Source organism: Pristis pectinata, chromosome 13 (assembly GCF_009764475.1).
Source record: "Pristis pectinata isolate sPriPec2 chromosome 13, sPriPec2.1.pri, whole genome shotgun sequence".
NCBI classification, from domain to species: Eukaryota; Metazoa; Chordata; class Chondrichthyes; order Rhinopristiformes; family Pristidae; genus Pristis; species Pristis pectinata.
The window spans coordinates 20,981,568-20,993,701 of NC_067417.1; the positions used below are offsets into that span (position 1 = coordinate 20,981,568).

General features: G+C 36.9%; 1 protein-coding gene across 5 annotated transcripts in view; it reads right to left on the reverse strand.

The window, feature by feature from the left end:
- wwp2 (WW domain containing E3 ubiquitin protein ligase 2) overlaps positions 1 to 12,134 on the reverse strand; it is a 152,329-nt gene that overhangs the window by 89,429 nt on the left and 50,766 nt on the right. For all 5 annotated transcript variants that reach the window (XM_052028733.1, XM_052028729.1, XM_052028731.1 and 2 more), the window contains exon 6: positions 7,703 to 7,799. In XM_052028733.1, coding sequence (XP_051884693.1) covers positions 7,703 to 7,799 — 97 coding nt within the window. The remainder of the gene's footprint in view (positions 1 to 7,702; positions 7,800 to 12,134) is intronic.

Consider the following 12,134-nt stretch of genomic DNA (forward strand, 5'->3'; position numbering starts at 1 on the left):
TGAAGTGATAAGAATCAATGGGTAACATGATATGTAAATTCAACTTAGAAAGAAGATTGAATATTGCTTATGACTGAAAATTAACCAGGAGAGGAGACAAAATTAAGCAGTCTTGGTAATTGCAAACTTCACCAGTTGTGCTCAAGGCCTTAGAATTTTCTGTACTTTCATTCCCACAAAAGTCAATTATTCTATCCTCTAAAATTTAAATTTAGCTTCAACTCATTTAGATTTGCCACCTCAATTACTGGTTTCAAACCTTTGTCATTTAATCTCTTTTGCCTTTTGCAAAACCCTGATTCACCCTAAGCTCACAGTCAGGGGTTCAGATAATAAGTAGCAATAGAATAAGGCAAGTGCCAAAAACAGCTTCAAATCTTTTCGAAATCTCGCTGACGGAAATTTTGACTCATTGTAGACTTAATGTTAGTTAGGGAGTCTGACAACATAGAGGAAGTGATGGGAAGTGGTACAGAAATAGAACTACATGCATTAAACATATGGAAAGCTTCTAAGAAGATATTGAAATTCATATTTTCTCAGTGTTGTAATAGTTCCCAAACAAAGACATGTCCATTATAGAATCAGTGTTAGGTTCACTTTTCCAGCTAAATATTCTAAATTTTATGTACACTTTAGTGTTAAACAAATTTCTTTGAGATATTGGTGGAAGTAGCCACTGTTTGGAAAAACACCTCCCTTTCTCCTAAAACCATGGTAACTAATGAAAAGGCCCAATCACATCAACATGAAGATTGAAGCAGATACTCTACATCACGTTATGGCATGGTGGCACATCATTGAGTACTACTGCCTCACAAGGGCATGGTGGCTCAGCAGTAAATACCAGTACCTCAAACCTCAAGAGACCAGAATTCAGTCCTGATCTTGGATGCCATCAGTGCAGGATGTGCACATTCTCTGTTATTGTGTAGGTTTCCTCCTAGTGCTTTGGTTTCCTTCCACATTCCAGAGGTATCTTGATAGGTTAATTGAATGGTAGAAAATACCTCACAGCATAAGTTAATGATTAAAGGAATCACAGGAGAGTTGAGTAAAGAATAAGAGGGGGAAAATGAGACTAATTGGATTGCTGCCCTGTGACCCAGCATGGTACCCAATAGACTGAATGGACTCCTTCTGTGTCATTAATTCACAGAGTTATACAGCACAGAAACACACTCTTTGGCCCAACTTGCCCATGCTGACCAACGTGCTTTATCTAAGCTAATCCCAAGTGCCGTGTTTGGCCCATATCCCTCTAAACTTTTCCTATCTATGTACCCGTCTAAATGTTTTTTAAACATTCTAATTGTACCCACCTCTACCACCATGTTCTATATACCCACCACCCTCTCTGTGAAAATCAATCTTTTGTCTCTCAACTTAAACTATGCCCTCTAGTCTTAGTCGCCTATCATGGGAAAAAGACTGTGATCATCTACTCTGTCTATGCCCCTCATAATTTTATAAACCTCCATAAGGTTATCCCTCAACCTCCTCGTTTCCAGAGAAAACAGAGCCAGCCTATCCAATCTCTCCTTATAACTCAAGCCTTCTAGTCCAGGTAATACCCTTTTATCTTTTCTGCACCCTCTCTGACTTGATCATATCCTTCTTATAGTGTGGCAATCAGAACTACACACAGTGTGTGGTCTTACCAACATTTCGTACAAATGTAACATAGCATCCCAATTCTTGTACTCACAGCCAATGAAGACACACATGGCATACACCTTCTTCACCACCCTGTCTACCTATGTTGCCACTTTCAGGGAACAATGTACTTATATCCCTAGGTCTGTCTGTTCAATAACAGCTCCTGGGACCCTGCCATTTACTGTGTACATCGTGGCCTGATTTAACTTCCCTAAATGCATCACTTCACATTTGTCCCAGTTAAATTCTATCTGCCATTCCTCTGCCCGCTTTCCCAGTTGATCAATATCCTGTTTTAACCTTAGATAACCTTGGTAACAGTGCACTATACCACCAATTTAGCTGTCATCTACAAGAGTTTATAATGGAAAATTCAAAAGCAAGATATTGTAGGTGATGAAAAACTGAAATAAAAATAGAAAATAGAGAAACAAAGGACTGCAGATGCTGGAATCTAGATGAAAAGCTCTATGTTGCTGGAGCAACTCAGCAGGCCAGGCAGAAAAACAGAAAACGTTAGAAATACTCAGCAGATCAGGCAACATCTATGGAGAGAAAAAGACTCAATATTTCAGATTGATGACCTTTTGTTCAAACCACAAGGTTATACAAAATATTAAAGAGATATACTCTCAAGTTTGTGACATTACAGTCTAGGACTTAACATTCAACTGTAATAGTTCAATGACTAATCATTGAAAATATGCCAAAATCATGTACACCAATTATTTGCACCAATATATAATTATAGATCACCAATCTTCCCCAATAGTAAACCTGCAAATTAAAGTATGGAATAAGTCAAAAGGATTGTGATGAGAAACAAACTATTTATTTTAAACTTGTCAACTTTTTAGTTCATGTTGCTCAATGGATCTTCTCCAGGGTTACATTACTACATGCTCTCCAGAGCTGGTTTTAATCAATGGTTAACAACATAATCACTGTAGTCTTACATATATTTGCTTTTTAGGAAATTTCATGAACTGTTGCAAGTTAATTGCTAACAAAACAATGAGGCGTTTGTTAATACTGGGGTATGCCACAGTGTCTGAACAGTTACACATACCCTTTTTTAAGCTAAAAAATTAATTGAGTGCAGCATTAACAAAGAAATCTCATGTACAGGACAAAGGAGTATTATCAGGTGCAGGATTAAAAGGCAATAAGTTTGCCACCTATATTTCAATAAACCTGCAAGAAGTAGTTGCCCACCAACTTCCATTACATTAAATGAGCTGAAAAATCCACAGAACAAAAACACAATTTTGACTGTAATATAGTCAAAATAATAAATGTGCATGTCAGAATTTAGACTTTGTCACAAAAACTGTGAATAGGCTTAGCATGGTTTAAACTTGGTTAAAGTTTGCCATGAGGAAGAAAAGATTTTACACAAAATTAGATTCATATGTGCTAATTTAACAGACTTGTGCATGCATACAGGGGACAAAAAGAAAAGAAAAAATACCTGTCTATATTTTGAATTTCTCACCTTAATACCACAATGTTCACAGCCAATGAAGCTATTTTGATGTGGGGAACAACAGCAGCCAATTTGTGCCCTATAAGGGCATACAAATAGAAATGAAATGGATAACCAAATAATATTTTTTAGTTTTAGCTGAGGAATATATCCTGATCAGGACATCATTAAATCTTCTTTGCTCCTCTTTGAACATGCCACAGGATATTTTACAAAAGTTATCCAAAACCAATCACATGCACTCACAAGAAACCAGAAAGAGAATGACACAAGAAGGTTTATGGTGCACATTACTGCCTAGAAAAATAACGTGTTCAGAGGCCAACAAGGGAAGGCAGAGAGCAAGAGAAACAGAGCAACTAAAAGACTTCATTTCACATGTACATTACAACTTCCAAACAAAACTAAGTTTCATGCAAGAAGATTATTATGCAAGAATTCACATGACATAAATAATATCAGCTCTCATAGTACAGTGGTTAAGTTACTGAACCACTAGCCAGAGTCCTAGACCATTGTTCCAGAGCATGAGTTTGAATCCCACCTTGGCATCTGGGGAATTTAAAATCAAATAAATAAAGCTAGTCTCTTCAATGGATTGTTGTAAAAAAATGATTCATTAATGTCCTTCAGAGAAGGAAGTCTGCCATCCTTACCAGTCTAGATTTTGTGACTCCAGACCCACAAGGTGATTAAGTCTTAATTGCCTCAGTTTAGGGACAATTGGGGATGGGCAATAAATGCTGTCATTGCCAACGACGTCTTCATCCCATGAGTCAATTCAAAATAATGCCTTTTTTGTAAAGATGTAAGACTTAGTGTTAATAACTAATTGTTATCAAAAATTTCCTTGTCAATATCTAATAAAAGAGAAAATACAACACCAAGTAGTTTCAGCAAAATTTGCAAAGCTCAGTAGCAATTTTAACTGTTCTTTCTGGGAATTTTTTCCTTCTGTATCCTATCACCATGCTGATGAAGATTACAGCTCTCTGTCTGGACAAGGAATACAGAGTTTCCTCACTTTCTTTTTTGAAAACATTACAGAAAGTAACAAATATTCAGACAGAACACGTCATGGTCTCTTAGAATACAGCTTTTCTTGGCCAGCAAACACTCTCACAACCATTTTCTAAATTGAAGAGTTACAAAATCTCAGAGAAAAACCATGCTGATCAAATTCTATAAACAAATTAAGCTTAGATAAAGACACTATTACCAGCAGGGATATTTCATCCAAATTCTAAAATACTATATCCATTTCCTCTCTGATCTATAATTCACAGCTCTTCTGCCAGCTTCTTGTAGGCTGAGTCACTGACTGAAGCACATCAGATTTGTTGAATCACAGACAGCTACTTGTCACGAAGAAGATTCTACATACCTCCATTAACAGCCTTGCAAAATACTAATGTAATTGGGGTCCAGTTTTATTTTGCAATTTCAGTTGATTGTTCTCTCACTTTAGCCAGAAAGTTCAGGGCTCATCCCACTCCATTAACTAAAGCACAAAAACCAAGGCTGACACTCCAAGTATAGTGCTAAGAGAGCCAACTCTCAGCTAATATGGACATCATCACCTTCAATGTGCCAGCACAGCTTGCAGCCAACTGAGGAAAAGGGTGTTTGAAGATTGAGATCCCAATTCAGGCATAAAACACAAGGTCTACTGGGCAGCACTGATCCCTGCCCTTCTATATACTCCTGAGAATTGAACTATTTAGAGCAGGCACCTCAAGGCACTGGAGAGATACCACCAACACGAAATCCTCCAAATCCACTGGCAGGATAAGCAAATCAATATTAGTATGCTCTCCATAGCAACAACCCAAGCAGTCAGCTCCACTGGGCAAGCCTTGTCCTACCTATATCCAAAATCAGACTCCCAAAGCAGCCATACTGTCGCAAGCTCTGTTATGGGAAGAGATAACCAGGTGGACAGAGGAAAAGATTACATTCTCAAGGTCTCCTTGAAAAATGCAATGCACTGACAGGGTGCACATTCAGAGTGGCACTAAGAACCTTGATAAAACACACTGGACTAATTGCAAGGAACATGAAAGATGATAGGCCAAACCTTACTGACCTGAGCCTGTTACTCATGGTTTCTCAATAACCACAATTATCTAATCTGGATGCAAAGAGCCAATCTCAGTAGCATTCCAGCAACATGGGCTGGATGAGTTCCAGTGCCATAAGACCTCCAAGTGTGAAGTGAGGAAAACCCATCTCCAAAACACTGATTGAAAGCTTTGACAACTGGCAAAGCCCCACCCCCAGCTTTGCTGTCAGGAATTTTTAATAGCTTCTACATGTCATTGGCATTCAAAGCTGTGAGGAATTTTTAATAGCTTTTCAATGTCTTTGGCATTCAAAGACATTTAAAAAGTAGCAAAAATAATGTAATTATAAAATTGTGAATATTATTTAAGAAACAATAATATTCATAAAACACAAGTAATTAAAACTTCAAAAACAGAACAACATTTAAAAAAAAATTTACTAACCCCTTTCCTTTTTATCTGTAGCCCTTCAATCCTCCATTGAAATCAATGGAGATTCGGATCCTGTGTGATCTGGTACAGATTCTAAGAGACAATTCCCACATAAATGCCACAGAATCACAGACCAAGATGGAGCTCCATTGCCAGACTTCCCAGCAGCGGAGCAAGATGTCAGTGAGTTTTTGCTTTTGGTAATTCTGGTTTGCTTCCATTCAAATGGTTAAATACAAACAGTTCCAATCAGAACTGTTAGCATTTATCAACCAAATCTTGACCTATAAAACTGTGTCTTTCTCTCAGCTGTTTTCTATTATGTATGCATCAAGGAAACCTGTTTGTTTAGTGTAAAATTGTATATGCTCCAAATTTATGAATCAATCTAATTGTTAAGATGTGCCTTTATACTCTTCTCAACAATTCCTCCCCTCCCCTCCCTTCTTTAAATGCACTGACGTATTGAAGGGATACTGTTTGTTGGGCATCCAGTATCTCATACATGTACCACACTGATTCCTGGAACGATGGGTTTGCCATAAAGGAGAGATTAACAGACTAGGCATGTACTCTCAAGTTTAGAAGAATATGAGGTACAATTTTTTTTAAGGGGCTTAATAGGGTAGATGCAGAGTTGATGCTTTCCTGGCTTGGGTGTCCAGAATCAAGGGTCAGTCATTCAGGACAGAGATGACAGAAAATAGTTTTACCCATAATTATTCAAAGAGGGCTTAATCACTGAGAATATTCAAGACGTAGACATGGATCAGGACATTTTAGATATTAGGAGAATCAAGAAATGTGGGTTAGTGCAGAAAAATGGGAGTGAGGTAAAAACAAAATCAGCTATACCTACTGAATAGCAGAGCAGGCATAAAGGGCAGAATGGCCTACCCTGATTCTATTACTTATATGTAACACTCAAAAGGCTGTCAAGCTACTACTGGAAGAGTACCTTAGCTTAGTGCAATCCTTATTTCACTGATCACTTATGCTTTTATTTCCAACGGAAACTACTGAATTGCTACCAAAGGCAGCAGCTCAGTTTCATTTAGCCTCCATCCCAGAAACCACAACTAAATGGAGAACCATCCCTGCTATCAAAAACTAGAGACTTCCATTTACTGCTAATTAGTACGTTCTTTGAAATAAAGCTATTGTTATAATGTACAACCAGTTAGCATCAGTCAATCTAATGCAGTAATGACCAATGATAGAACTTAAAAACTTTGCTGGATCATATAGTTTAGATAATTATTGAATTAAAGGTTTATGATTCTACTTTCTGACAGTTTTCAGTACATTTGACTTTATAATCATTTTCACTCAGATTTGAATCTTGCAACTAAAATGCCACATCACTGCAGCAAATGACAGCTGTAAAATGTAAACAATCAATACTGTTCAATGACAGTGGTACAATCATGAATGCCTTATGAAACAAATGCATCTCAAGCACCATCTTAAACCAACTTAACCAAAACAAAATGTAGGAAGTTAATTATTTCTGCAGGTTAATCTCACACATTTACTAAAGTCTAATCAGATAAGAAAATATTATGTAGATAAGTAAATCTATTTTAGAAAGAAAAATCTGCTTCATTTCCATTTTCCAAAGATTTCTTTTAAAAAATAATACCAAACCAAGGTGAAAATGAGACAGAAGACAGAAATGTAAATTTACTTCAAAATTCCATTATCAATTTTCTTTGAAAATCTGGAATAAACAATAAAGCTTATGCATCACATTAGTTTGTGCATGGAATTTTGGTACACTTAGTCAAAGCAGTACTGTCTCCTTTTTTATATCTGTAATTCCTAAATAACTGCATGCACGATCCTGTAATAGCCACCTTAAACAAATACTTATTCCACTCTATTTGTGAGGAACATAACTAACTTGTACGAATTACCAGCTCAAAATTAAAATTACCTGTACACATATTCAACTAACCAAACATTCGACTAACCAAACATATATTAACATACATAATCTTAATAGCTTATCACTGGGAAAAGCTCTAGGAAGTGAAAATAAAATTACTTTTAACTCTCTTACCGTACTCTGTCTGGAGAATCACTGGTACATGACAGTGAAGATTTTGAACCATTGTCTTCACTTGTGCTCTGATGAATTTTACCATTCTGCTGGAATTCTGTAGAAGAAATATCAAGAGGTTAAAACTAGCAGACATAATAAGCAGTTAATCATAATCTTGGCAAAGAGCATGCCTTCTCAGCACAGAGCTACAGCTTGGAATAAACTACTACTTCCAACTGGCTCTGAACTGATTCAGATTAATTTAGTCTAATGCATGCAAACCCTTTCAACTTTTTAAACCATGGATGGACGCAAAAAATTCAGATTCTCTTACTTCAATGCACGTTGTACTTAAAACCACTAACTTATAGTCTTGAGGACACTGCATAAAAACATACCAGGTCAGTGTAAAGTTTACTCATAATCTCCTGAACAAGCATACTCAACAGGTTTTGTACATCAAACACATAAACTACTGTTTAATTTGTTATTGGGTTGACAAATTTCACAAGTCACTACAGTCAATGCAAGGAGTTAAGTGTAATTTAGACATTTCCTGCAGGAAAAGTTTCTCATGCCATGGTTGGTGTCCTAACGGTATATAAAAACTTGCACATTTCATTTTCAATAAGCTTTAATCTAAATGGCTAATCTTATTATCAACTATTCCAATAATTTAGGAATTATACAACTCAAAGATAGACAAAATAAATATAAAATACAATCAAAAGGTCATAGTGATTAAGAATGATATTATCTAAACAAAGCACTGTAAGCAAAGACATGAACATATAAAATAAGCTTGTGTTCTACAAAATACTTGTGGAAAATATTTTATACTTGGGACCAATTAGAAAAAAATTTTAAAATTACGTTCCCAATAAAAGCAAAACTTGAATAGTTCATAAAGTACAACTTAACTGCCGAGATTACATTCTTTTCAATAACAACCAATAGCATATTACTTTAAAAAAAATCCATAGAATTTGCCTTCTGTGGAGAATATCTTTTCTTAGTAACAGCATGAGATGGCTAAGTTCCAGTTACAAATACATTCATAGTTCTGAAGACATCCTGACTTAGATAAAATACAAATATTTGTGATGGCATTATTGCTGGCTAACCCTGGAAACTGCAGACTATATTCATTAAGTGGCTCTAGGTTCTCTTCTGTAAAAAGTTATTTCTGTGCTTCAGAACGGGAGAGGAAACTGAGAGCATACATTCTACAAAATAAAAGACTGGTTTTATTTCACTTGTGGGATGGGGAATATATACTTTTCCAAAATAAAACATAAAAAATATACTATGATGTAAATCCTGAACAAGTAAACTCATTAAAGTTCTTCTCAAAATAGACTGCTGTTGCCAACAATTTTAGAAGCAAGGGTTGCACGCAGGTGCTTTAGAAAAGATTGACACACAATTTTCTCTGGTTCTACCATTGTCTCTCACCACAAGAGGATTCTCCAGTATAGGAGGACTGTTCCTTTACACTATAAGTTTGTTTTACTAATGGAAATCTCATTTTTGCAAGAATCCAAAATTTATTTGCTCTAGATACATCAAAGTAGAAATTTAAAGGTGCTCCAAAAGCAAAATACTTAATTTGCTGGATGTCTGAAATAAAAATAGAAAATGCTGAAAATACTCAACAGATCATACAGCAATAGTAGAGAGAAAAACATAGATAATATTTCAGATTAAAAACTTTTCCTTGGTTTTGATACTCATTCCATGTTTTTTGAAGTTTCATATAAAATTATGTCCTGTGTTTTCTGGCATTAGCATTATGAAGAAATAGCTTCTTTCTGTAGCTTTAAACTCAATCTCTGGTGGTGGAAAACACAGACTTTTGTTTAATCAAAACTAACTTTTATATACAGCTTCCCACTTTTTAAATCTTTTCCTTGCTTTTCATTTTGACTTAATCTGACAAAGCAAAAATTGGCTATCATTAAGCATATACAAATCTGAAACACTTGATTTTAAGTTGTGCTCCAACATTGAAAAGGCTTTATATTAGGATCTTACTGTGCTTCAAAATTGTGGTGAAAAGAAATAAACTAAAATTGACATAAATTGTTGAACATAAAAGCTCTCACATGGCTTGGTGCAAGAAATGATATTTAGATTGTTGGAAATGAGACCTTGGGACCAAGAAAGTCTCAAAATTAATATCTAGTCTGTGATAAGTTAATTGATCGCAGCTATGCTGACCATTATTGATTCCTGCATTTCCGCTAGGGGAGAAGATTATCAGACTTTGGTGCACTTTTCAAACCAGTGACCTAATGAATTCGATGACGGCCATCAGTGGAAGATCTTTAAACTGATCTAAGAACACAATTTTCCCTATTTTGTTGCGATGCTCATTAAAATATGTTGGACATGGTGTTGCAAGAATCAATCAAATGTAGTATTCAAAGTGTAATACTCTTATTGACAAGCCTGTGCTCCAACTTTGTTGATTAGTGATTTATATTCTACATTCATCAATTAAGTACAACTGCATAGATTACAAAGTATAGCACACGTTATATGATGCATCTTCTCCAAATGAAATCAGTTTTTAATGAGTAATTGCTTCCTGTTCAATGAAGGGCCATACTTTGATGGGTTCTCTGTAATAAGATGTAATCTTTAGAAGAAGGATACTTATGACAGTTGACACTTCTACCTTTCATCCTTGTACCTTTACATAGGTACCACCTTTACATAGGTACAAATTAGCAATGGCACCCATAACAAAAAGTGACAATTTTGGTGTCAGGTCCCAATGCAGCTCCTGAGTTCATTTAAACCTCCTCATTTAGTGCCATGGACCCTTGTGCGTGAACTATGGCAGGGATGTAAGTTACCTTACTTTTCGAGTGCAAGTCAATACAATAGGTACTTTGGACCGGTATTGTTATAGAGTCATAGAGAGATGCAACACAGAAATTAGCCTTCAACTCACCAACAAGCACCCATTTTTACATAAATCCTGAACTAATCCTATTTTATTCTCCCCACAATCCCCTCAACTGCCCCCCAATTCTACGACTCACCTCTGCACTAGGTGTAATTTACAATGGCCAATTTACCTACTAACCCATGTGCCTTTGGGATACAGGAGGAAACCAGAGCACCCAGAGGAAACACACATGGTCATTTCACATAGACAGCACTGGAGGTCCAGATCAAACCTAGATCACTGGAACTGTGAGGCTGTGGCTCTACTAATTGCGACCTTATTGTTCTGCTCACCATTTTCTGGAGTTATGTCTTCAAGGAATCCATAAAACATTCAAAATATTTAGAAGAGTGGACATTACACGAGGCTTAATAAAGGCAAAAGAGCTGCACTGGAAATGACAGGGTGACATCTGTTGTGGACGGAGTGTTGAGACTATCCTAAAGAAGGGAATGGCAACATAAATGAAACAATATACTGTTATTAATAATAACTCAGTATGGCTTTGTTGGACGGCAAGAGGAAGGAAGAAGCTTACTTAAGGTTTAGAAAGCAAGGATCAGACAGGGCTCTTGAGACTTATGCCAGGAAGGAGCTTAATAATGGACTTAGGAGAGCTAGAAGGGGGCATGAGAAGGCCTTGGCAAGTAGGATTAAGGAAAACCCCAAGGTGTTCTACACATTTGTGAAGAATAGGAGGATGACATGAGTGAGGGTAGGACTGATCAGGAATGAAAGAGGGAGCATGAAGCTGGAGTCAGAAGAGGTAGGGGAGGTCTTTAATGAATACTTTGCTTCAGTATTCACCAGTAAGAGAGACTTTGACGTTTGTGAGGATGGCGTGTAACAGACCGATATACTCAGGCGTGTCGACATGAGGAAAGAGAATGTGCTGGAACTTTTGAAAAACATTAGGATAGATAAATCACCAGGGCCGGACAGGATATATCAAAGGTTATTACTGGAAGCGAGGGAAGGAATTGCTGCACCTTTGGCGATGATCTTTCCGTCCTCACTGGCCATAGGAATAGTGCCAGATGATTGGAGGGTGGCAAATGTTGTTGCTTTGTTCAAGAAAGGGAGTAGGGATAACCCTGGGAATTACAGACCAGTGAGTCTTACTTCAGTGGTGGGCAAATTATTAGAAAAGATTCTTAGGGACAGGACTTATGAGCATTTGGAGAAGCATAGACCGATTAGGGACAGTCAGCATGGATTTGCGAGGGGCAGGCCATGCCTCATGAGCCTGATTGAATTCTTTGAGGATGTGACAAAGCACATTGAAGGCAGAGCAGTGGATGTGGTGTACATGGATTTTAGTAAGGCGTTTGATAAGGTTCCTCATGGAAGGCTCATTTAAAAAGTCAGGAGATATGGGATCCAGGGAAACTTGGCTGTGTGGATTCAGAATTGGCTCACTCATAGAAGACAGAGGGTGGTGGTAGATGGAGCATATTCTGCCTGGAGGTCGGTGACCAGTGGTGTTCCACAGGG